The sequence below is a fragment of the Bos taurus genome, unplaced genomic scaffold, assembly GCF_002263795.3.
Source record: "Bos taurus isolate L1 Dominette 01449 registration number 42190680 breed Hereford unplaced genomic scaffold, ARS-UCD2.0 Leftover_ScbfJmS_1899, whole genome shotgun sequence".
NCBI classification, from domain to species: domain Eukaryota; kingdom Metazoa; phylum Chordata; class Mammalia; order Artiodactyla; family Bovidae; genus Bos; species Bos taurus.
This window is the reverse complement of record NW_020190994.1, coordinates 1,444,491-1,469,540: the sequence shown is the minus strand read 5'-3', so window position 1 is coordinate 1,469,540 and position 25,050 is coordinate 1,444,491. Positions and strand designations below refer to the sequence as shown.

General features: G+C 42.5%; 1 protein-coding gene across 2 annotated transcripts in view; it reads right to left on the bottom strand.

Annotated features, from left to right (window-relative positions):
• LOC132342101 (ATP-binding cassette sub-family C member 4-like) overlaps positions 1-25,050 on the bottom strand; it is a 168,041-nt gene that overhangs the window by 125,416 nt on the left and 17,575 nt on the right. For both annotated transcript variants that reach the window (XM_015473885.3, XM_010810912.4), the window contains exons 2-5: positions 23,941-24,051; positions 23,285-23,405; positions 7,113-7,337; positions 1,264-1,353 (exon numbers count right to left, since the gene is read on the bottom strand). In XM_015473885.3, the coding sequence (XP_015329371.2) occupies positions 1,264-1,353; positions 7,113-7,337; positions 23,285-23,405; positions 23,941-24,051 (547 nt within the window). The remainder of the gene's footprint in view (positions 1-1,263; positions 1,354-7,112; positions 7,338-23,284; positions 23,406-23,940; positions 24,052-25,050) is intronic.

The window sequence follows — 25,050 nt, the reverse complement described above, 5'->3', positions numbered from 1 at the left end:
GTCAAAGGCTTTGACATAGTCAATAAAGCAGAAGTAGATGTTTTTCTGGAACTCTCTTGCTTTTTCCATGATCCAGCAAATGTTGGCAATTTGAGCTGTCTTTCCTCTGTCTTTTCTAAAACCAGCTTGAACATCTGGAAGTTCACAATTCATGTATTGCTGAAGCCTGGCTTGGAGAATTTTGATCATTACTTTACTAGAGTGTGAGATGAGTGCAATTGTGCGGTAGTTTGAGCATTCTTTAGCATAGCCTCCCTTTGGGATGGTATAAAAGCCATTAAGGACAGAGAATAGAAACAATATGCTCTGAAGGAACAGACAGAAACCTAAATAGAAATTATCTCACTGGGTTTTAAACCTGCTAAAGCAGAAATCCAAGTGTCCACCCCAGATGACACTGTTTCAGGGCAGCACAGGGTTGACTTCAGGGATGTCCCAGGAGAATCAGACCAGCAACAGTGAAGAAAGATGTGGATTTTGACCACAACACAGATGAGCTCAGGGCTTCCCCAAATGCTCTGCATCCTATAGTTTAGCTCCCATCTCCCCTGGGCTCCCCAACATCCCAGGAAAGCCTATATTATAGTACCTACTGCTCTCTCCAGTAATTACTTGTGTATTTACCTCCCTGATAGACTGTGGCTTCTATAGGGCAGAAACTAAGCTTTATTCATCCCTGAACATGAGTAGGGGCCTTACTTCATGTTTGATGAATGAATACTGGAAAGAGAAGTGTCTACTACAACACAGACCTGACCAACAGCTACGATGTTCTGGGTCATGTGATCTGTGCTTAAGGTTAGTGGAAGAAAGAGTGTGTGGGGATAGCAGAGAGGAGGTTGTGTCTGGGGACCACCCACTTGAAGGTTCCCTATGCAGTAGGCACATAACAGGGTGCAGGGGAAAAAACAATCCCTGACCACCAGACCTTCATCACCTAGAGGAGGAGGAAGACAGTTCAGCAACACCTACACCACGTGCCAAGAAGAGCCGCTCCAGGAGGACCCCTTAGGACACTAACAAAGCTGGGCAAGAACACTGCTGCCATTTATTATTAGAAAAACAAAACTCTCACTTATGAAACAATACATATAATTACATCGAATTTGCACACAGAGAAGTGAAAGTTGGATAAATAGAATCTTTGTCTTACATCCTCAATAGAATCCTGGCTGACACAAAACCCTGGCACCTGGCATCCCAATAAGCTGAACCCAGCAAGAAAAACAGGAAATGGAAGAGGATCCCTCAGGGGCAGCTCACCTGGTCAAACCTGTTCACATCGTTGGACAGCAAGTTGACTATCTGGCCTGTGGTGGTCTTTCCCATGGCCGAACTACTTAGACGAAGGGCCTGAAATGAGAGAGGGAGACAGAGAAATGGATTCCTAAGGTGATACCAAGTCATCTTAGAACATAACACAATGGAGCATGTGCTCCAGGGGTCCTGAGTGGTATCAGCAAAAGCAGAATAACCCCTGAAAGCGGGACTCTAGGGACCCTTCTTCAGCCTCTAACTCCTCAGTGTGGTGACAGCCCCAGCCACAGGGACAGCAAAGGGAGGAGCAGGAGGTAAAAGCAAAATCCACCCCCTGTTTCAGTGAACTTGCACCTGTCTGAAGGTTAAAGGGTGTAGGTTTAGACTTAGGAGCCAAGTAAGTAATTTTTAGCCAAATTAGATGAGACTGGAGAGGTTGCCTTAGGAAAGAAATTCGGAGACTTGGGTTCAATCATTCATCCTGTGGGTGACAATATTTAAACACTTTGGGCTTAGTTTCCTCATTCTGAAATGAACAAGTATAATGTTCTAAACACTGTTCCTGTGAGGAAACTGTGGTCTTGATGCCAGTCTGCTGATTTTACAAAATACACAACCCATGTTGCACCATCCCTTTATTTAGTAGGAAAAATTCCCTAGAGATCTGAGGAAGCTGAAAAGACACCAGGAGCTGCTTCAACAGACCAACTAGAGCCACTGATCCAAATAAAACGTCATACTTCATAAGAAACTTTTTCTCTACTCCTCAAGTTAAGGAAGAAAGCAATGATTAAGTGAGAAGGTAAAATGATATAACCACAATGGAAGAGAATACGGAAGTTCCTCAAAAATTAAACATGACATTAGCATACAATACAACAATTTCACTACTAAGGATACACTCAAGAAAACTAAAACACAAACTTGAACAGACAATTTGTACACTCATATTCACAGCAGCAATGTTCACAATAGCTAAAAGGTGGAAACAACTGTCCATTGACAGATGAGCAAATACACAGAATGTTGCATAGGCTTATAATGGAAGATTATTGAGCCTTAAAAAGGAATTAAATTCTGACACCTGCCACAACATGGATGAACCTTGAAGACATCGTGCTACAGAACATAAGCCAACACAAAATGACAAACACTGTATGATTCCACTTACATGAAGTACTAAAGTACTCAAATTCAGAGATAAGAAGTAGAATGGTGCTGGGTGCGGGGAGAGGGGTTGGGGAGTTAGTGTTTAATGGATGCAGAGGTTCAGTTTGGGAAAAAGAAAAAGTTCCAGAAATGAATAATGGTGATGGCTACACAACAATGTGAGTGTACCTAATGTCACTAAATGCTGTACTTAAAAGTAGTGAAAATGGTCAACTTTACACTGGATGTATTTTACCACCACCATCACAACAACAAAAACAATGATCAAAAGCCAAAGGTAATTTTACCAAAGCTGTGGAAATGGCCAGTCATTTTTATATACAATACGTCCTTCACAATCATTCAAAATTCAGCTGCAAAGAGCATGAAATGCTGAATGGGCCATTTTAGGAGTGGAATATGTGCAGCCTTGGAGACTTCCTGGAGACCTGCCCCAGCCTGGAATCCATGGTCAGAACAAACTATGGCTATGGGCTTAGCAGCCACTCCATTTCTAATGCCAAATCTATTCCTCCTCAGGACCAGGGATCAGGAGGTGGAGCCTAAGCATGAACCACAGAAGTTCAGAGGGGCCTTTCAGAGCTGCTCGGCAGCACCAACTGTGCCCTAAAGAATCAGCTCACCTGTAACCTGAAAAGAAGTGTCCTGTTTCTGCACCCCAGCAGGACTCTGGATGCAAGGCTGTGCATGAGGAAATTTGTGTTTTCCAGGTTTCTGGAATTTCAAGTTATGTCTATGTTATAATCCCCATAATTCCTGACTTCATATAGGGCCAACATTTAGGTAAAATCAAGGCAGTAAATGAACTTCTTGGGAGATATTTACATTCACATAAGCCGATGTGCAAGGTCAGATCACATTTCCCAAAGGCAAGATTCCAAAGTGTGGTGGGAAGAGGAAGAAACACAGATAGACAATGGCTCACCTGTGCAGCAGAGTGAGCTTTGACTAAAGCATCACCTCACACCTACCTTAAGGTTTCACAACACGGTTCAGGTAAAATTTCGCAACTATTATGAGAATTAAGTATGATCTGGAAAGACAAACATTTAGCCAATTTGTGGGGAAATCTGAGTATCCATCTCCTAAATGGTTAAAGATGCAACCGAATAACAAAGAAGATGATAAATGACAGTGAAGACCACTGACTGCAGTTTGCGGGCACAGCTTCAACTTCTAGATCACCCAGAAGGAAAGCAGCTCAGATGCTGTTGTCAGAAAAGACAGTGAGATGCCAGGTCCCCAGTTTCACACAATCCTGAAAAGTACAAGACTCTGCTCAAGGAAAGATGAGGAGAAGACATCTCACTTTCTGCTGAAAAAAGTATTCTGAAGAAGCAGAAGCTCTAGATAAGCAGCAGCCAGGTAAAAGAAGCAATATTTTCAATTTAAGCTGCTTGGTTTTATCTTTCAATGAGGACTTTATTTATTAATAAAAATTGCATATGTTTAAGGTTACAACATGATACTTTGGTATAAATACACACTGGGAAATGGTTACTGTAGTAAAAACCACTTAAAATATCCACTACCTAATATAGTTATCCTATTTAACATGTGTTCAGTTCAGTTCAGTTCAGTTGCTGAGTCATGTCCGACTCTTCGTGACCCCATGAATTGCAGCATGCCAGAATTCCCTGTCCATCACCAACTCCTGGAGTTCACTCAGACTCACGTCCATCGAGTCAGCGATGCCATCCAGCCATCTCATCCTCTGTCGTCCCCTTCTCCTCCTGCCCCCAACCCCTCCCAGCATCAGACTCTTTTCCAATGAGTCAACTCTTCGCATGAGGTGTCCAAAGTACTGGAGTTTCAGCTTTAGCATCATTCCTTCCAAAGAACACCCAGGACTGATCTCCTTCAGAATGGATTGGTTGGATCTCCTTGCAGTCCAAGGTACTCTCAAGAGCCTTCTAAAACACCACAGTTCAAAAGCATCAATTCCTGGAGCCTATTATACAGAGTGAAGTAAGCCAGAAGGAAAAACCCCAATACAGTATAATAACGCATATATATGGAATTTAGAAAGATGGTAACAATAACCCTGTGTACGAGACAGCAAAAGAGACACTGATGTATAGAACAGTCTTATGGACTCTATGGGAGAGGGAGAGGGTGGGAAGATTTGGGAGAATGGCATTGAAACATGTAAAATATCATGTATGAAACGAGATGCCAGTCCAGGTTCAATGCACGATACTGGATGCTTGGGCTAGTGCACTGGGACGACCTAGAGGGATGGTATGGGGAGGGAGGAGGGAGGAGGGTTCAGGATGGGGAACATATGTATACCTGTGGCAGATTCATTTCGATATTTGGCAAAACTAATACAATTATGTAAAGTTTAAAAATAAAATAAAAGTAAAAAAAAAAAAAAAAAAAAGGAGATTGGTACACACCCATATTCTCGAACCATTATTCACCATAGTGAAGAGGTGGAAACCTAAATGTCCATAGAGGATGAATCAATAAAGAAAATGTGGAAAATATGAAATGGAACCTTCAGCATAAATAAAAATTTAAAAAGAAAATCCTGTCATATGTTACAACATGGAGGAGTCTTGTAAATTCTCCTAAGAGAAATAAGCCAGTTGCAAAAAGACAAATGCTGCTTGATTCCATCTACATCTAAAAGAGACAGCTAAAGGAGTCAGACTCCTAGAAACACAAAACAGAATGTGGCGACCAGCTGCTGGGAGGGAGGGGAAATACAGAGTTGTCTGGAGGGTTTAGAATTTTAGTTTTGCAAAAAGAAGCAATTGTAAAGATCTACGCACTACAATATGCATGTAGTTAACACTACTTCTTACTCTCAAAAATGGTTCAGATGGTAAATTTTGTTAGTATTTTAAAACCACATTAAAAAGAAATGGCCACTTTTACCAAAAAAAAAAAGCATCAATTCTTCGGCACTCAGCCTTCTTCACAGTCCAACTCTCACATCCGTACATGATCACAGGAAAAACCATAGCCTTGACTAGACGGACCTTTGTTGGCAAAGTAATGTCTCTGCTTTTGAATATGCTATCTAGGTTGGTCATAACTTTCCTTCCAAGGAGTAAGCGTCTTTTAATTTCATGGCTACAGTCACCATCTGCAGTGATTTTGGAGCCCCAAAAAATAAAGTCTGACACTGTTTCCACTGTTTCCCCATCTATTTCCCATGAAGTGATGGGACCGGATGCCATGATCTTCGTTTTCTGAATGTTGAGCTTTAAGCCAACTTTTTCACTTTCATCAAGAGGCTTTTGAGTTCCTCTTCACTTTCTGCCATAAGGGTGGTGTCATCTGCATATCTGAGGTTATTGATATTTCTCCCAGCAATCTTGATTCAAGCTTGTGTTTCTTCCAGCCCAGCATTTCTCATGATGTACTTTGCATATAAGTTAAATAAGCAGGGTGACAATATACAGCCTTGACTTACTCCTTTTCCTATTTGGAACCAGTCTGTTGTTCCATGTCCAGTTCTAACTGTTGCTTCCTGACCTGCATACAGATTTCTCAAGAGGCAGGTCAGGTGTCTGGTATTCCCAACTCTTTCAGAATTTTCCACAGTTGATTGTGATCCACACAGTCAAAGGCTTTGGCATAGTCAATAAAGCAGAAATAGATGTTTTTCTGTGTGGTGAGAACATTTAAGATCTACTCTCTTTGAAAATTTCAAGGATACAATACAGTCAAATAAGGATTTTTTTTAAACAGTCTAAGGCAAAGACATATCCAAGATCAAGTTTATACAGAGCCCTTTGGCTCTTGACACTGATATATCTATGGCAATACCTTTGTAAAGATACCTGAAAGCCTTACTCTTTTTACCCTAATTTAGACAAGGGTAAACTATGTAATAATTTCATGGCATTCCTCAATACAAAATCACTAAACACATTAAATCAGCTCTTATTAAAACTGCTACAATGCATACTAAAAATAAAAGGAAATATTGTATTAAAATAATTTAAATGAAGAGCAACAAATTATCTCTAGAATTAATAAAACAATATAAAATTTCAAGTTTCATCTCAAATATCCTATTTTCTTTCATACCATTAACAAGAATTATCTATAAAATATAAGGAGTGAGTCTATATTTAGCATGAATTCTCTTTATATTTTTCTCTAGCAAACATAATTACACTGAATATAATTAGATGGATGTTTTTAAATTAGAATCATTCCCTTTATCAAATACATTCTCTGCTCTTAGGTATAGTTTTATAGATCCAATCTCTGAAGTTTACTTTTAAATACGAATTTGATGTAACTGAAGGCATTAATGAATGACAACAAAAATTTTCCATAAACAGCACTATGGGATTTGGGCATGAAGACATTGAAAATCAACTTGATACTTTTCATACTTATTCTTGAATATTAATTTAATATTTTACAGTACAAATTTAGTGGTTATTATGTGACAGCCTATGGCTAAAAGTTGTCAAGGACAGCCCTCACTTGATCTCAAAGAAAACTTTTCATTATTTATTGGTAAAGTTTGCTTCAACAACAACAAACTTGGCTTGATGCAAAAGCAAGCTTCTCTAGGAATGTGTAAACGATTCCAGCTACAAAATTTGTAATTTACAGAGAACATTCCCCAAGTGGTGCTGATCCCTCAAGAGAGGAACACACCATGGTACCGAGTGACACTCACCTTACAGTAGATCATATGGCACACGGCTACTCACCTTACAGTAGATCATATGGCATACGGCTACTCTCAGCCTCATCCCCACACGCTGCATGTGGTAGAAGTACAAGTGGCGAAGAACGGCCCACACGAGCACGCAGGTGCTCAGCCCTGCCGCGTAGCCGTAGGCTTCGTGTAAAGCGGCAGAATCATTGGGATCATAGTTTTCAACATAACTAATCATTTTCCCTAAAAATATGGGTTGAACTACTCTGGTGCCTTCCTAAAAGAAAAGAAAAAAGTCTTAATTAGGGATGTCAGTTTTTCTTTACACAAGATTTGCTTTTATCATTCAGTTCAGTTCAGTCACTCAATTCTGTCGGACTCTTTGCGACCTCATGAATTGCAGCACGCCAGGCCTCCCTGTCCATCATGAACTCATGGAGTTCACCCAAACTCATGTCCATCGAGTCAGTGATGCCATCCAGCCATCTCATCCTCTGTCATCCCCTTCTCCTCCTGCCCCCAATCCCTCCCAGCATCAGAGAGCTTTTCCAATGAGTCAACTCTTCGCATGAGGTGGCCAAAGTACTGGAGTTTCAGCTTTAGCATCATTCCTTCCAAAGAAATTCCACAGCTGATCTCCTTCAGAATGGACTGGTTGGATCTCCTTGCAGTCCAAGGGACTCTCAAGAGTCTTATCCAACACCACAGTTCAAAAGCATCAATTCTTTGGTGTTCAGCCTTCTTCACAGTCCAACTCTCACATCCATACATGACTACTGGAAAAACCATAGCCTTGACTAGACGGACCTTTGTTGGCAAAGTAATGTCTTTGCTTTTGACTATGCTATCTACGTTGGTCATAACTTTCCTTCCAAGGAGTAAGCGTCTTTTAATTTCATGGCTACAGTCCACTTTTTTTCATTAGCATGTTTAAAATACATTTTGACAAAATGCTACATTCATGACTAATTTAAAAGAAAAATATGCAGATTTATTATCTCCTATAAGACAAGCAGGCAACAGTTTAACCTTAAGGCAAAATTTTCCATTCAAACATAGTAAAACCTTAGTACATTGTGCTTAGCACACCATGGGTGCTCAACAAATATCACAAACAGGCTCAATACCAACTGAGCCTTAAGATGAATAAAGAAAATGGTGGCAGAAGAAGAGGAAGAAATCTGCTTCCACAGGAACAAACCTTCCGGCAGCCTGCCCCTGTTCCCCATACTCTCAATGTCCCAGCCCAATAGAAAGTCAATGTGGTTCATGTATGGGAGACATGCTTTCATCACCTTCTTCATCAATCCTTAGGAACTGACACACTGGCACAAACACATCCACACTTTTCTACCCCAAACTCCACACGTAGACCCAGGGAATGGAAACCAGCTTTGGCTGGAGTACCACAAAGAAACCAGGCTTGGCAGCTCTGCAGGCTCTCAGCTCCCGAGAGCACTGCCTCACTACACCTCTACCCTCTAGAAGTTGGAATGTTCCTTGGAGTAAAAAATTAAACATGGTGGAGGCCAAGCTAAAAAATCATATCTTCTGTAGTTCTTGATTCACCATCCACTGAAGTTGGTGGTTTGGAAGAAATGTTATCAATCTTTTCTTCCTCAAGGTCTAAACCAATTGACTCAGGGTGCACTGAGGCTTCCACCCTGAGTAAGACTTAGGGAAAGCAAGTTTCTTTCCCAAAGAAACAGGCAAAAGAACGGCAACACCTACCCACCCTGCCAAACAGCCACTCCACCTCACAACCTACTTCCTCTCTCTAGTCATCCCTTGAAGGCCCCCTTCTTCCTAGGTCCCCTTCTTCACCATCAAGGAAAATCATTCAACAAATCCAAGTTACCAAAACTAAACACCTGGGGCCACAATATCATTTCCTCCACAGACTTCTCAAAAGACAAAATGTTAAAAGTTTGGAAGTCTTTCAAGAACAGGGTTTTTCCTTTTTTGGCAATCCCACCTTACTAACACAGACAGGGTAAGCTTTGCTTATCTGACCGGTATGCTTTGATAGCCCTCTTCTGTCTGTCTGAAGCTAAGGAACCCACACACAAGATGGGGGAAGGAGAATCCATAACACCAAACACCAAAAAAAAAAAAAAAAATCATTTTCTGCTCAGCCAACCAGTGCTTGATCAGGATATTTATCAAAAGATGTCCCCGTCCCTCATATGGGGGTCTCATTAAACCTTAACATTACTGTCTTGTTCTACACAAATGGACACATGCACACACACATGTTAACAGGGTACACCAGTTGCCTCTCCCTCCATGAAGTCATGGAGATTTTCATCTACTATAGAAGATAAAGGGAACACTATGTAGTTGAAGAAGTGTAAGTAAGATGATCATAACTGAATAAAATGTAACTGATACATTTCCACCATGTCCTGTCATCCATCCCAAGAGGCACAGAGAGCTCTTGGAAGAGTCCTTCACACAGTGGATTGTCAAACACACTGTTTACAGTTTCCTGAGATGGAAATGTGGAGGCTCACACAGAGAAGCAAGAACATCAAACTGTACACACAGGCAGTCCCAGCCCAGGTGCCACCAAGGGCAGTCCAGTGCTGGAGCCATAAACCACCAGAAGCCCAGCAATAATATCTGCCATCCAAAACTTTCCTGAAATGTATGATTATATTTGGGAAACACTGTTGCCTGTTACTCAGGTCTCCATTGGAGCCTAGCATCCTTGTAATTACAGGAGAAATAAGAGTAATAGCACTCACCAAAGATAATATGGATAAATTCAATAAATCCAGCAAACAGGAGTGTAAATAAAGGCAGGTCATTACTGCCTAAGCACATCTGGAGTTTTTCACTGAGAAACAATATTTAATAACCTAGTTGAGGGACTTCCTTGGTGGTGCTTTAGCTAAGACTCCACACTCCCAATGTAGGGAAACTTGGTTCGATCCCTGGTGAGGGAAGTAGATCCCACATGCAGAAACTAAGACCCGGCACAGCCAAATAAATCAATATTAACAAAACAAAACCAAAAAACAGTTGGAGAAATAGCCTCATTAAGGTATAATGCCACTTCATGGCTCATATCTTCCACTCATCTATGAATTCTTTTTATTCTTGATAATGATTATTATTTAATTGGGATAGAAAATTTCTTATCTTTCAAAAAGATAAAAAAAGGATTTCAAACATGAACTGTTACTGATGCAATTTGGGGGGGGGGGGGGAGAGTCATTTATTATTTTGGGACTTTCTCCAGTGGCTCAATGGTAAGGAATCCATCTCAATGCAGGAGTCACAGGAAATGCAGGTTGAATACCTGAGTTGAGAAGATCCCCTGGAGGAGGAAATAGCAACTGCGGGGAGCTGGCATGAGGACCTCCGCCCGTGGCAAAGGTCATAAGGAAGGAGGCTCAACATACATACGCAAAGGCGGGATCGAGCCTCAGGAGTCCCCCTGGAAATTCTCAGGCATCTACCGCCAAAACCAGAGTCTGCCTACTTTACTGCTTTGTGCTCTCACCTACACCTCTGACTTTACAGGGGGCTGTCCCCCACCACCTCTTTCAGAGAAGGAATTAACTTAGAGCTCCAGTTAATAATAATTTCTGGGTGTGATAAGAGTGTTTCAACCTATAAACTCCTCTGAAGTTTCTCTAGCCTGCCTGACAGGCTTGTCTGGCCACATGTGATTGCTCACAGCCTCCCAACCATGAGAGGCATGAGATGCTTTAAACCTTATAAAAACAGGTTCTTTAAAGAAGTTAGAAAACTATTAGTATAAGTATAGTGTGCTGATTAGAAATTGTATTGGTGAAAGGTTTTTCATTTGTTGAGCCAATGTTTACTGCTAAGTCTCCACATCCCCTGCCCTTATACACATTAATGAATATATAGAAGAAATAAGTATTAACCTTTGATATTAATCATGTTAGACCTTAGGCTAAGCAAATTATTTCCTTAATTAAAACCCACTACACCCTCACCCTATAGGAATGTAACTTTATCTGGTACCTTCGGAAGGTGGCATCTGTTTCAAAAACAATCACCCCTGGAGAAATAAGTGTTCTGGTTGACTGACTGCTGTCACAAGGAGAGGGTCATAAATTGTCAGCAGGCCCCCCCTGGCCAGAAGATGAACACCCCTAAGACCTCTGTATACATTTGTATGAAGCACCTGACTTTAATAAAAGTCAGGACTGCTGACCCCACGTGACTTTTGTATAACATCTCAGTGTATAAAAACAGACCCTGGAAAAATAAAAAATGGGATCAGTTCCTCAAAAGACTGGTCTCCCCATGTCGTTCTTTTTCTCACCTCTGGCTGAATCCCCATCTGGAATGTGGAGGCTCGTCAAGCCTACTAATTATGCCTGGGCTTCTAAGATCTTACTGGGAAGGCCTTAGTGTCTCCTCTCCTTCGGGAGAACGGGAGGACGCCTGCAGCCTACATAGGTGACTTAAATTCCTTGCCTTGGAATTTTACTAGCTTTCCATGTAAACCAAGTTATTCAGTCTCTTTTCTCCACTGAATTTTCCTACTGAGCTATCCTTATTCTATTACTCTTTATATTTCTAATTAATATTTAATTAAAGCTATCGTATGATCGCTGAAGCTGTCTCCCCTTCGAATACCCTGGATCAGCTGGGGCTGGACCCCAGCAGGCAACCAACTCCAGGATTCTTGCTAGGATAATCCTATGGACAGAGAAGCCTGGACATTCCCTGGGGTCACAAAGAGTCAGACACAACTGAGTGACTGAGCACACACGCACAACTTTGCCTCCAGTAAGGAGCCATCATGGCAATTCAGAGAAGTGATAAAAAGTATAACATACAAGGAATTTCCATTCTGGCATAAGTTGCAACTATGGAAAACAGAAAATTGATATTATGATCCAGATGAAAAATAGCAGCAAGTAAAAAACAATTTTCCAGTAATGTCTCTCAAACAGAAAAAATAGAAAGCAAAATAATGAATAGCACAAAATTGTGAAAACAAAACCCCAAGTACATATAGAGAGTAAGAAGATACATATTAAATATGATTCTTCAAAGCTTCCAGAACACACAGGGCAGATGTGACTGAGGCCATCAAAGGTAGACTGAGTAAATCCATCCCCTCCACACACAATGAAAGGTTAGAGATGGAGAGTCGTCTAACAGGACAGCTGGCAGCAGCATTTGTAATCTGTGAGTGTTTTAATTTCTGACATTTGGTAAAACTGCCTGAGGCAAACCAGGCAAAAGTTTGTCCAGCTACCAGAAGATTAACTCCTGCATATGCTCAATGCTCTAGTCCAAATATTAACTCCAAATGAAACGGTGGTGTGAATCCCAAGGGTAGACTGAATTTCAGAAGACTCTTCTTGCCTTGGAGAGTCTCTCAGAGAGGCAAGGAGTGGCTGTGGATCACCCTGGGGAAACAGACACTGGTGGCAGCCATTCCCGGGAGCTGCCCCCACCATGTGTACACTGGTGTGGGCAGACCACCACCAAGGAATTCTCTCATCTGTACATTCCTGATTCTCACCATCAACTAATAAGAAATAAAACAACTGAGAAAATATTCATTATCAATCACGAAGCTAACCTAATTAAAACTTTCTTGATAAGCAGGAACAAGGTCAAACACTGTCCCTTAAACCTTTCCTCTCTGACATCAATCTATACCACATGTATATTCTTTCCACAAACCAATAGAGAATATAGTTCTTATTCTTTCACAAGAATTCTTCACATCTCTGAAATCATAAAGGATCTTTAAAAGAGCTGAATTTAATACCACAACATCCATTAGTCAGGATTATCTGAGAGTCTGAGTCTCTGAGGCAAACTGTTTATTTTGTCCACACCCTGTGGCATGCAGAATCTTAGTTCCCAGTCCAGGGATCAAAAACCCTCATATCTGCATTCAGGGCATGGAGTCTTAACCACCGGACTGCGAGGGAAGATGTTGGTAGCCATTTCTTGGTAGAGTCCTTGGTATTTAGCCTCCTGAAAGCACCTGATATTGGGTTCCACCTTTTGCTTCTTAGGATAACTTCTTGCAGGGTTCCGTTAGAAACTAGAAATTCTGCAGTGGATAGAATTCCTCCTCCAAGTTAAGGTACTTGAAACATTTCTCACCCAATTTCCCCACATCTCATTAATGGAAATAAACACACAAAAATAGAAGCAAGCTAACAAAGAAAAACACTTGGGTGAAACATATAAGCAGGAAAGAGTCAGCTTGTAGGGAAAAATTGAACAGGCAGTTAATCATTAAAACTGGGGGAGTTTTAATGAGGTGGATGAAACTTGAGCCTATTATACAGAGTGAAGTAAGCCAGAAAGAAAAACACCAATATAGTATACTAACGCATATATATGGAATGTAGAAAGATGGTAATGACAACCCTGTATGCGAGACAGCAAAAGAGACACAGATAGAACAGTCTTTTGGACTCTGTGGGAGTGGGATGGAGGGATGATTTGGGAGAATGGCATTAAAACATGTATAATATCATATAAGAAACGAATCGCCAGTCCAGGTTCCATGCAGGATACAGGAAGCTTGTGGCTGGTGCACTGGGATGACCCAGAGGGATGGTATGCGGAGGGAGGTGGGAGGGGGAGTTCAGGATGGGGAACACATGTACACCCGTGGTGGATGCATGTTGATGTATGGCAAAACCAATACAATATTGTAAAGTAAAAAAAAAAAAAAAAAAGAACTGGGGAAGTTCTAAAGTAGAGTTGAGAAAAATCCAAAGATGAGGAGAAAAAGCAGTGAATCTGGGAAATCATAACCACCAGCATTCTTGATATCCTAGCCTTCACTCATCTTCTACACAGTGGTCTTCATCCTGACTGCACATTAGCATCACGTGGGTGGGGATAAAGACACTCTGATGCCCGAGGTCCAGCCTCCAGAAACTGGTTTAGGTTCAACTGATTAGGGTGGAGCCTGAAAATTCCTCTCCCTGGAAGAGTCTGGATGCAGAAACTAACCCCACGTAAGCATCTGCTAACCTCCACTCTTGTACTGTCTTGTCATCTGAGCCTGGAATGGCTACAGACCTGCTATGAAGGAGTTATAATTATCACAAAGAGTTTTAACCAGAGTCCCATTACACATTTCATGCTTCCAGAAAAATCCTTGTAAACCCAAGTCCAGAGATTACAGCATTGAAATTGAAATTTTTCATTCTGCACAGTAGGAAAATGAAAACTTCAGATAAAACTATATTTAAAAAACATTAATAAACAGATGAGTCAAAATTAGCCTGGAAAGTTATCTCTAAAAGGGCAAGGAGAATTAGAATACAGCTAACAAGGATATCAGCCTTCTTTAAAAGTAGCCTTGTCTTGATTTTTGAATCATGAAAACATTATCAGATCAGATCAGTCACTCAGTCATGTCCGACTCTTTACAACCCCATGAATCGCAGCACGCCAGGCCTCCCTGTCCATCACCAACTCCCGGAGTTCACTCAGACTCACGTCCATCGAGTCAGTGATACCATCCAGTCATCTCATCCTCTGTTGTCCCCTTCTCCTCTTGCCCCAAATCCCTCCCAGCATCAGACTCTTTTCCAATGAGTCAATTCTTCTCATGAGGTGGCCAAAGTACTGGAGTTTCAGTTTTAGCATCATTCCTTCCAAAGAAATCCCAGGGCTGATCTCCTTCAGAATGGACTGGTTGGCTCTCCTTGCAGTCCAAGGGACTCTCAAGAGTCTTCTCCAACACCACAGTTCAAAAGCATCAATTCTTCGGCACTCAGCCTTCTTCACAGTCCAACTCTCACATCCATACATGATCACAGGAAAAACCATAGCCTTGACTAGATGAACCTTTGTTGGCAAAGTAATGTCTCTGCTTTTGAATATGCTATCTAGGTTGGTCATAACTTTCCTTCCAAGGAGTAAGTGTCTTTTAATTTCATAGCTGCAGTCAACATCTGCAGTGATTTTGGAACCCAGAACACTGTTTCCACTGTTTCCCCATCTATTTCCCATGAAGTGATGGGACCGGATGCCATGATCTTTGTTTTCTGAATGTTGAGCTTTAAGCCAACTTTTTCACTCTCGTCTTTCACTTTCATCAACAGGATTTTTAGTTCCTCTTCACTTTCTGCCATAAGGGTTGTGTCATCTGCATATCTGAGGTTATTGATATTTCTCCTGGCAGAAATCTTGATTCCAGCTTGTGTTTCTTCCAGTCCAGCATTTCTCATGATGTACTCTGCATATAAGTTAAATAAACAGGGTGACAATATACAGCCTTGACTTACTCCTTTTCCTATTTGGAACCAGTCTGTTGTTCTATGTCCAGTTCTAACTGTTGCTTCCTGACCTGCATACAAATTTCTCAAGAGGCAGGTCAGGTGGTCTGGTATTCCCATCTCTTTCAGAATTTTCCAGTTTATTGTGGTCCACACAGTCAAAGACTTTGGCATAGTCAATAAAGCAGAAATAGATGCTTTTCTGGAACTCTCTTGCTTTTTCCATGATCCAGCGGATGTTGGCAATTTGATCTCTGGTTCCTCTGCCTTTTCTAAAACCAGCTTGAACATCAGGAAGTTCACAGTTCACATATTGCTGAAGCCTGGCTTGGAGAATTTTGAGCATTACTTTACTAGCATGTGAGATGAGTGCAAAAAGAACTAATTTTTTAAAATAGCAATTCCTAAAATTTCAGAGTAAATTTAAATAAAATTACCCAAGTATCTACCCATCCTTTTGGTTCAAAGAGCCATACAAAAAAGAACTATCAAATGTGGTTTTAAACAAAACAATTTGAAAACACATTCTCTGCATGATACACCCGTGTGAAGACAGTATGAACTGCCAAAAGATAAGTCTTATTATGCTTTCAGAAGTCACATTATAAGGTAAAACAAATCAATAATTATGTTGATATCATTGAGAATTGGGCTTAGACATGGGACAAAGAGAATAGATGATGGGAGAAAAGAGATACAGATATAAGCACAATAAGATGAAGTAAAAAACTAGTGTCCCATATCTGATTTGGATTGGAAACACCCATATAAATATATTTGTTTGCCTTAAAAATGTATTCTAACTTGGTCTAAAAAAAAAAAAAAAGCCAAGAAACAATAAGCAAGACCAATAAGCCCCTCTAACATCCAGATTATAGTCTTTAAATACCATTTCACAGTAAAAGAAGATGGGGCTGCTTGGAGAAATGGATGATTTCAGGGCTGAGCAAATGCTGTACAGAATGAACTAGAAACCTCCTGTCACACCAAAAACGAAAAAACCAAAACAAGCAAAAAAAAGACATTAAAAAAAAAATAGCCAAGACTTCTAGAGTGTGTGCAAAAGACTTAGGACCCAATCTGATATACTCCCACTGCTCAAAGATGGCCCAAGATTGATATAAACATAACAAATAAAGTGGACTGAAGCAGATCAGAAATGTTTAAATCCATGAGCTCAAACTGACATTCGCAAAACCAAACCAAACAACCAACCATGAAAACTCACTAGTCCCTCTCCTCACTAGAGGAGAACCAATTCCCCGTTTTGAAAACAGATTTTAAAAATGGAAAAAAATTATTTTCCCCTACTCTTCCTATAAACACTATAGTTCAGCATTAACCAAAGAGCTTAGAACACCCCCACTTTGCAACCCTTAATAAATTAATGGACCTTGAGCAAGGATCATGAATAGCTCCAACATCACTCATACACACACACACATACACGCACACACACACACACACACACATACACACATACACACACACAAGATGTTATGTACCTTATAAGGGGGATATACAACCCTACCTCCTACATAGACAAAAGGGGCAAAGAAAATCCAAATGAGTTATATCAAACTTTTAGACCTAAACACCAACCTAAGGTGCCAGAGGAACAAGTTAATTGACACAGGGGGAGATGCGATCAGCCAAATCCAGACTGTGGGAATCTCTACAGGTCAAACAACCTAAAGGCTCGGGGTGGAGGGGAACAGGAAGGCAATCTGAATAACCTGTGTCAGCCAAGTGTACCTTATTTAATACTGCTTCCAACAGAAGAGGGGAAAAAAAACCCAATTGTGAGCACTGAATAGATACTAATTATATTAAAGTTAATATTTATGCATAAAACAATAAAGTGAAAGTGAAGGCGCTCAGTCGTGTCCAACTCTTTGTGACCCCATGGACTGTAGCCTATCATGTTCCTCCGACCATGGGATTTTCTAAGCAAGAATACCGGACTGAGTTGCTATTTTCTTCTCCAGGAAATCTTCCCAACCCAGGGATTGAACCTGGGTCTCACACATTTTAGGCAGATGCTTTACCATCTGAGACACAAGTTCAGTTCAGTTCAGTTGCTCAGTCGTGTCCGACTCTGCAACCCCATGAGCTGCAGCACACCAGGCCTCTCTGTCCATTACCAACTCCCAGAGTCCACCCAAACCCATGTCCATTGAGTCAGTGATGCCATCCAACCATCTCATACTCTATCATCCACTTCTGCCCTCAATCTTTCCCAGCATCAGGATCTTTTCAAATCAGCTCTTCACATCAGGTGGCCAAAGTATTGGAGTTTCAGCTTCAACATCAGTCCTTCCAATGAAAACCCAGGACTGATCTCCTTTAGGATGGACTGGTTGGATCTCCTTGCAGTCCAAGGGACTCTCAAGAGTCTTCTCCAACACCACAGTTCAAAAGCATCAATTATTCTGCACTCAGCTTTCCTTATATTCCAACTCTCACAACCACACATGACCACTGGAAAAACCATAGTCTTGACTAGACTGACCTTTGTTGGCAAAGTAATGTCTGCTTTTTAATACACTGTCTAGGTTGGTCATAACTTTTTATAGACACAAGGGAAGTCTATAAAAATAATGTTTATGCTAAATATGTTTAGTGGAGGGAGATTCCACATCTTTTAAAAATACATACTAAAATATTTATAGATAAAAATGATTTGATGTCTTAGAACTTCTTTAAAATAATCTTGGGAAGTGAGGGTGAGTTTCAGATGAATCAAGACTGCTCATTATGGCAATTATTGAAGCTGACTTAGGGTGACATAGGGGCTTATTTCCCTTTACCCTTCTGAGTTCTTGCTGAGGATCCCTGTAATAAATGACAGAATATCAAGAGAAAATAAAACAGAAGTTTATTAGCATGTATATTTCTGATACACATGCGAAATATCAAGAACTGAGTAACTCCCTGAGATAGCCCAAGCCACCACCTTAAATGCCATCTCCCCCTAAAGACAGAAGAAAAGGTGATGGAGTGCCAATGAGAAGTTAGCAGGAGAAGCAGCTTAAACTACAGCAGGGTTGGGTGTGTTATACAGACTTCATCCTTCTTGAAGACTGTCCTCCAACAGGATTCTGCTGTGATTTAGAGCCATCCTTCTTTTTCTGGTACAGAGAGGGAGACACCTTTACAAATGGAGATTTCCTTTATCAGTGTAAATGTCCCTCAGAAGAATAACTTCTACTCTGTCTTCAGTTTCTCCTGTGTCTATTTCTGGAAAACACAGTCAACTCACAACAATATTTCTGCCAGAATGCCCTATTCTGGAGTGACATGTTGTGTTACCTTTTCATTCTATTCTATTTTTGTATTTTTGAAATGTTCTTAAAAATCTACAGGAAATTAAAAAGAAAACAACAACAACAACAACACTATAGAAACCAGGTGACAGAGGGGCCAGAGCTGTTTCTAGAAAAGCAGCTCCTCTTGCTCTGAGCCTCAGTGGAGGCTGTGGGAAGAGAGGACAGAACACAGAGAACAGGGGTCTAGCAGTCAGAGAACCACGCCTCAGATACCAGGTCGGCCACCTGCCAGTCACAGGACCCCAAGCCCATCGTGTGCCCTTCTCAGCCCCCAGGTATTTATCTGTGAAAATACCCACCTTACCTCCCTGAGAGGAATCCTGGGACAACTAAATGAGCTACAACAGCGCAGAGTGCTCTGAAACCACCATAAAACAAGGATTTTTCATCACTTTTATTATTAGAAGTCCTGGTAAGAGATTTACTCTATTCTTAATGGCAGAGGCTGGATTCACAAAGGCTTGGAAAACTCATTGTTCCTCATAGGTGACCACAGTGGAACAGGAACTCTTGAGAAAAGTCATGTGTAAAACCAAATTTTCTAGACTATAAAGCTTCACTTCTACCCACATTGCTGCAATTTTTAACCATTATGAATGCAATCTTTCAAAAAGAGTCTCCTACTTCCCTGACTACATAAAGAAAATGGATTGAAGGGGGTGGAGGAAACAAGTGAAATAGGTGAGGGAACTTAAGAGGTACAAACTCCAAATCATAAAATAGTAAAAGGGGATTGGGGGCAAAAAATAAATATATAAACTTTTAAAAAATAAATAAATCACAGAATTATACAACATAGGAAATATATTCAATAATATTGGAATAATTTTGCATGGTGACAGTTGGTAACTACACTTATCATGTACTGTATAAAATATTAAATCACTATTGATGTATACCAGAAACTAATATAACATTTTAAGCCAATCATACTTCAATTTTAAAAAGTTCTTTTAATTTTACATTTAAAATTTACACATGCTTAGAAAAAGAAAAGAAGGTGGATATAACACCCTAATTTATAACTCAAGGTCATCACTGTGGATATTACTAACATATAAAATTCCAGGAGTTGGTGATGGACAGGGAGGCCTGGTGTGCTGCGATTCATGGGGTCGCAAAGAGTTGGACACGACTGAGCGACTGAACTGAACTGAACTGAATGGCTAATGGCTAATGCTATGCTCTCAAGAACCAGCAGGGTGCACACAGCAGGTCTGCTTGGCAGGTCCCCTTCTGCTTGGCTCAAGACCCCCTCCTCCTCTCCCTTGCTGTGTGGTCCTCAGTGGTTGCTCTCAGCCCACAGTATCTTTGACACCAGCAGCCTCTCCTCAGCCTCCTGGGTTGAGCAAACAGAGGGACACACGGAAGAAAGGATTGGGGAATAAATGCAAAGACCACTCAGCTCTTGGGGAACCAGCCATGAATCCAGGCACAAAGCCCACTGTGGGATGCAGAGGATTCTGTTTACTTCCTGTCCATCAGCTGAGCTCCTAAGTGAAGGTTACACACACATGTGCTTCCCACAGCCTCCAACTGGACCAGAGACCATCGGAAAAAGTGGCTTCAGACAAAGGCCAAGTGACCAGACAAGGCTGGGCCACTTCTAAGGATCCTGGGAAGAGGAAATAACTCCTGGCAACACCTCCCCTCTCAGGGAAAGGGACTGGGTGAATCCACTCTGGCTCTCTGAGGTCACCCCACTTACACAGCAGCAATGGAGACCTCACCTCTCAGAGAGAAGCACTGATGACCTGGGGAGGTGGTCTCTGTGACTCACGCCCAGGCAGAGGCTTCAGGCCCCTCCTCTCCACCCTGAGGGCCCTGGGCAGGCAGAGACCTGTCCTCCCCACCCACAGTACCCGTGGAGGTGCACACAGGGACAAAGGGTGCTGGGAGCTCTCGGGCTGTTCTGTTCTAATTAGGGGTGACCGGCAAGTGCTCCTTAGCCTGGTACTTATTTCTCTGAGAGGTAGAGATACTCCTCAGTTCTCAAAGGATAGCCCATGGAATTCTCCAGGCCAGAATACTGGAGTGAGTAGCCTTTCCCTTGTCCAGGGGATGTTCCCAACCCCGGGATCAAACCCAGGTCTCACTCATTTCAGGCAGACTCCTTACCAGCTGAGCCACAAGGGAAGCCCTTCTCATTGGACAGAGGTTTTCATATCTCAAAATCCTAAAACCCTAAAAGCCTCACTCTGGACTGGCGTCACCCTGCTTTCTCCCCCTAGTGCCACCAGGAGTACCTGGGAGGCCCTGCTCTTGCTGGGTGGTAAGACCACACTGCTTGGGATCATGGATGATGGACAGGGCATTCTGTGCACCTGAGGGATTAAAAGAGAGCCAGAAATCTAAAAGGAAACATGTCTGTGTTTTAGAAAATCCTGGGCTGAGTTTAGATCTTCTACCATCTAAAATATAAAGAACAAGAAGCAGTATAGATTGATCAGAACACAGGAAGTTGCTTCATAAAATCAATTATTTAACTAACTAGCACTGCTACTAGTACTAGCAGTACTGCCACACAGATGACCCCCTACATTTACGTCCTCTACTCCCCACTTCTCCACCATGACCACCCAGAGACCAACCTCCTGAAAGGGCCCAGGGCTCTACCAGTTGCACCTTATGCAGCCCCAGGCCTGGCCTTCCTGGATCCCCAGCAGGAAGTATTACTGGGGCTGGACAACTTTGAAATCAACATTCCCAGCACCACAGTGGGGTGGATTCCATCTCAGGAAGAACCCCAGATCCTATGGCCTCTCTCTCTATGTCTGTTTCTCCCATGAGCTGCCACAGCCAAGACCCAGGACTCATATTAGAATGGGATCCATCCAAGGCTTAGTGACCCCACTCAAGGGGCTAACAGCCCAGAACAGCAAGAAAAACCAGTAGCTCAGTTCAAACCCAGCCACATGGGCTATGCTTTGAACCCACCTGATTTTAAGAATCTTTTGCATCTGGTACCAAGGAGAAACTAGAGAACCAGGGACAGCAGAGAGAGACCTGCTCCAGGATATGATCCAGCATTAAACCCTGAGGCCACTCATCCAACCAGGCACCTGGCATGAGCCACAGGCAGACACTGAGGCCCCAGGGTTTCCTGATAAGCAGGATTCATGAGAGCTCTGCTGTGTGAGGTCAGGAAATCCTGCACAAACAGGCCACACCAGCTTGCCACCTGTGTATTTCAAACAGACTTACTGTGACTATGTGGAAATACCATCACTGGGACAGCTGCACACGGGACAAAGAAGGGCTGGAGCAGCCTGACAGGCTCCTGCTCCCTCTCCCACCCCTTCCTTCACAAGGCACTGCAGTACCTAGGTGGTCAGTGCCCTCTCAAAGGCAGCACCCTGCCCCACATTCCTGTCCCACCCTCTGGCACAATGGCCAATCCTCTTCTGAAATCAGTGAGAACTCCATCCCCCAGGACCATCCAGTCACCTGGGAGCTGATGGATTCTCTGGTCTCTCCAGTTGTGTGGGGTGGACTTCACCTGCCCAGCTGCCCACTGCCCACAGTGCCCTTCAGTCCAGCACAGCCTTTAAACAAGAGCTACACTGCCCACCTGTAAACCACCTGGCCCACCCACCTCACCCCCAACATGATGGACTGAGGACAGCTCACACCTTCTCCACCTCTTTCACAGCACCTGCATCTTCCACCCGTCCTGCTCTCACACACTCACATGCTGCCCGTTTCCCTAAGGCAGCACTAAGGGACCACGGAGAGCATGAGCCCCCCAGGGAGGTCTGCAGCAGACCCCCATCAGGCTCAGCCAGAACAGGGGGGCTGACGGCACTGTGTCCCCAGGTGGATTGTCCTCTGGGGGATCTTGACTCAAGATCTTCAGGGTCATGGAGGTCACTGACCTCACAGCTTTCTGCCTCTGGTTTGCCCTGAACATTTCCTCCTACACCCTCTACCAATGCCAGGATACCAGGATCCCCCTTCAACCAGGAATCTGCTCCCACAACCAGGGAAAGAAAGCAGCGTGGAGGGTGCACAGAATTCACGGTGAAGCTGGAGGTCCTCTCCATGGGGGCTTTGCTCATAGTGCCAGCCCACGGGGAAGGGGGCAGCCTGGGGCAAGGTGTGCTCTTAGGAGTTCTGGGCTGCTACAGTCCAGATGCAGGGCCCTGGGTTCTGTTCCCCTGGAAGAGGAGAGGCGATGGATCTTCTTAGAACAGCATTTATCAGATGTGACCTGGTCAAAGTAACAATTTTTACCTTTTAAACTATAAATGAGTGCCATAAAATGTATGTTATTCTGGGCTTGGGTCCAAATTACCTTCTTCTAAATCACAGGGCACATATTGCCTGAGGCTGTTGGAATCTTCTTTTGGTCAAAGATCAGTCAGCGTTTATACTGAACACCAGGAACTTTCTAACATAATATAAAATGTCTTTTATTTCAAGGCCATCCTCCACAACACTCTTTAACCAGTTAAAAGAATAGTAACCCCTGGAGTCCAGTTCTCGCCATTCTAAAGATAAATACAACCTCTGAGCTCTATCATGTTTCCATGACGGTTTATCCTCAGACCTTAGACCACTGGCTTCTCTCCCCACCAGTCCCTTCCACCTCAGTACAGAGATACATACACCAAAAAGCAGCACACAGTATGAAAATCTTTTACCTCAAGAAATGTAAACATTCCCCAAATTATATAGGATTTCCAATAACACTTTACAATTGCTTTCACTAAAGAGGGTTCCTGTGCATCCTTCTGGGCTCTCTTAACTTCTTGATCCCAGTACCTGTGATACAAAACAAAACACAGTAAAGAACAGCGTGTCCACCAAAGGGAAAATGGGAGAGAGACAGAGTGGAAGATAAGCCTTCACTACAGGGCACTCTGTGGCTGCCCCATAGATGCTGGCTACCTGCTCACAGGGCTCCTAAAAGATAAGCAGTGCAGACTCTGAAGCACCATATAAACAGGCCTAGAGGGAAAAGTTCCAGATTCTAGAAACAAGTTCCTGCCAAGATTTGCTGGACTCACAGGTCACAAGCAGCTCAGGCGGGCACACTCCCTCCTCCAGGGACCCCACCTCCGTGGACAGAGCTCAGCCTCCAGGGCCGTGGCTGTGGGCTCCCTCCACGCCCACAGATGCACAGGGAACACGGGCCTCCAAAGTGGGCTAAGCCCGGGGTCAACCTGAGGGGCTGAGCATGCAGTGTCAGGAAAGGCGTCTCAGAAGAACCCATAGGAAGGCAAAGCCTCCCCCACATCTTTAGCCTCACGTGGAAATTCTCACTCTTTCTCCCCTTCTCCCTGATGTCTGTGCTCACCCTTGCAGCTCTTCTCCAAGACGCTGGGAGCAATCTTCCGGAAGCACCGAGTACATGTCATCTGGTTCTAATTTCCATTTGTGACCAATTTTAAACAAGGGGTTTAGCCACCTGTTAAAAATTAAAAGGAGAGTGACATATATCCAAACTACACATCTCTAATTAGAAACCTACATTCATGGACATTGCTAAAAAAAAAAAAAAAAGACTACATTGTAAATATATAAAGATATGGGGAAAATTAGATATATGCTTACAAACACACATATATTCTAGGTATAGGAAAGTCATGCTGGCTTATATATTACATAATTAAAGCAGCCTTTTTGTGGCCTACTGAACATACATTGTACATCTGCTTTAATTATTAAGAAAAAACATCTGTTTAGAAATCAAATAAAGTAACAGTGGTTCAGGCATGCAGAATAGAGCTGAGTGACCATTATGGGTAAGGCTGCAGATATGTTCCTGTATTACTGAGGACTTAAATCTTCTGAAATGTATCAGATTGAAGGATACCTACATGCACTAGTGGTAAAGAATCCATCTGCTAAAGCAGGAGATATAAGAGATGCTGGTTCAATTCCCAGGTAGGGAAGATTCCCTGGAGAAGGAAATGGCAACCCACTTCAGTGTTCAAACCTGGAAAATACCATGGACAGGGGAGCCTGATGGGCTACAGTCCATGGGGTTGCAGTCGGACATGACTGAAGTGTCTTAGCACCAGTCATATTCAAAGCAGTTGCAAACTTGAGGTCTCAAGATCTCCTCAGATCAGTTGTCAACACAGAGAAGTTTTTACAGGGAGTTATCTTATGGACACAACACCCTGAGTCTAAAAGGCTCTGGACCCTGAACTACTTACAGTCCTGTCAGACTCCCCTCAGCCAGAACACTCATGTGAGCCTCTTTCTGAACCCAACCTTCTGAAGACAACCTCAAGACAAGTAATAGCTTCCCAACTAAAATGCAATTGATTTTTCTTATGGTCCTCCTTGGTATCACTCTCTAGAAAATTCATTTATTTTTAAAATTAACATTCAAACTTCCAAAAGGGCTGGAATTTTACTGATTGTTGGATCTGTCACCATCAGCCTCACTCGGGGAATA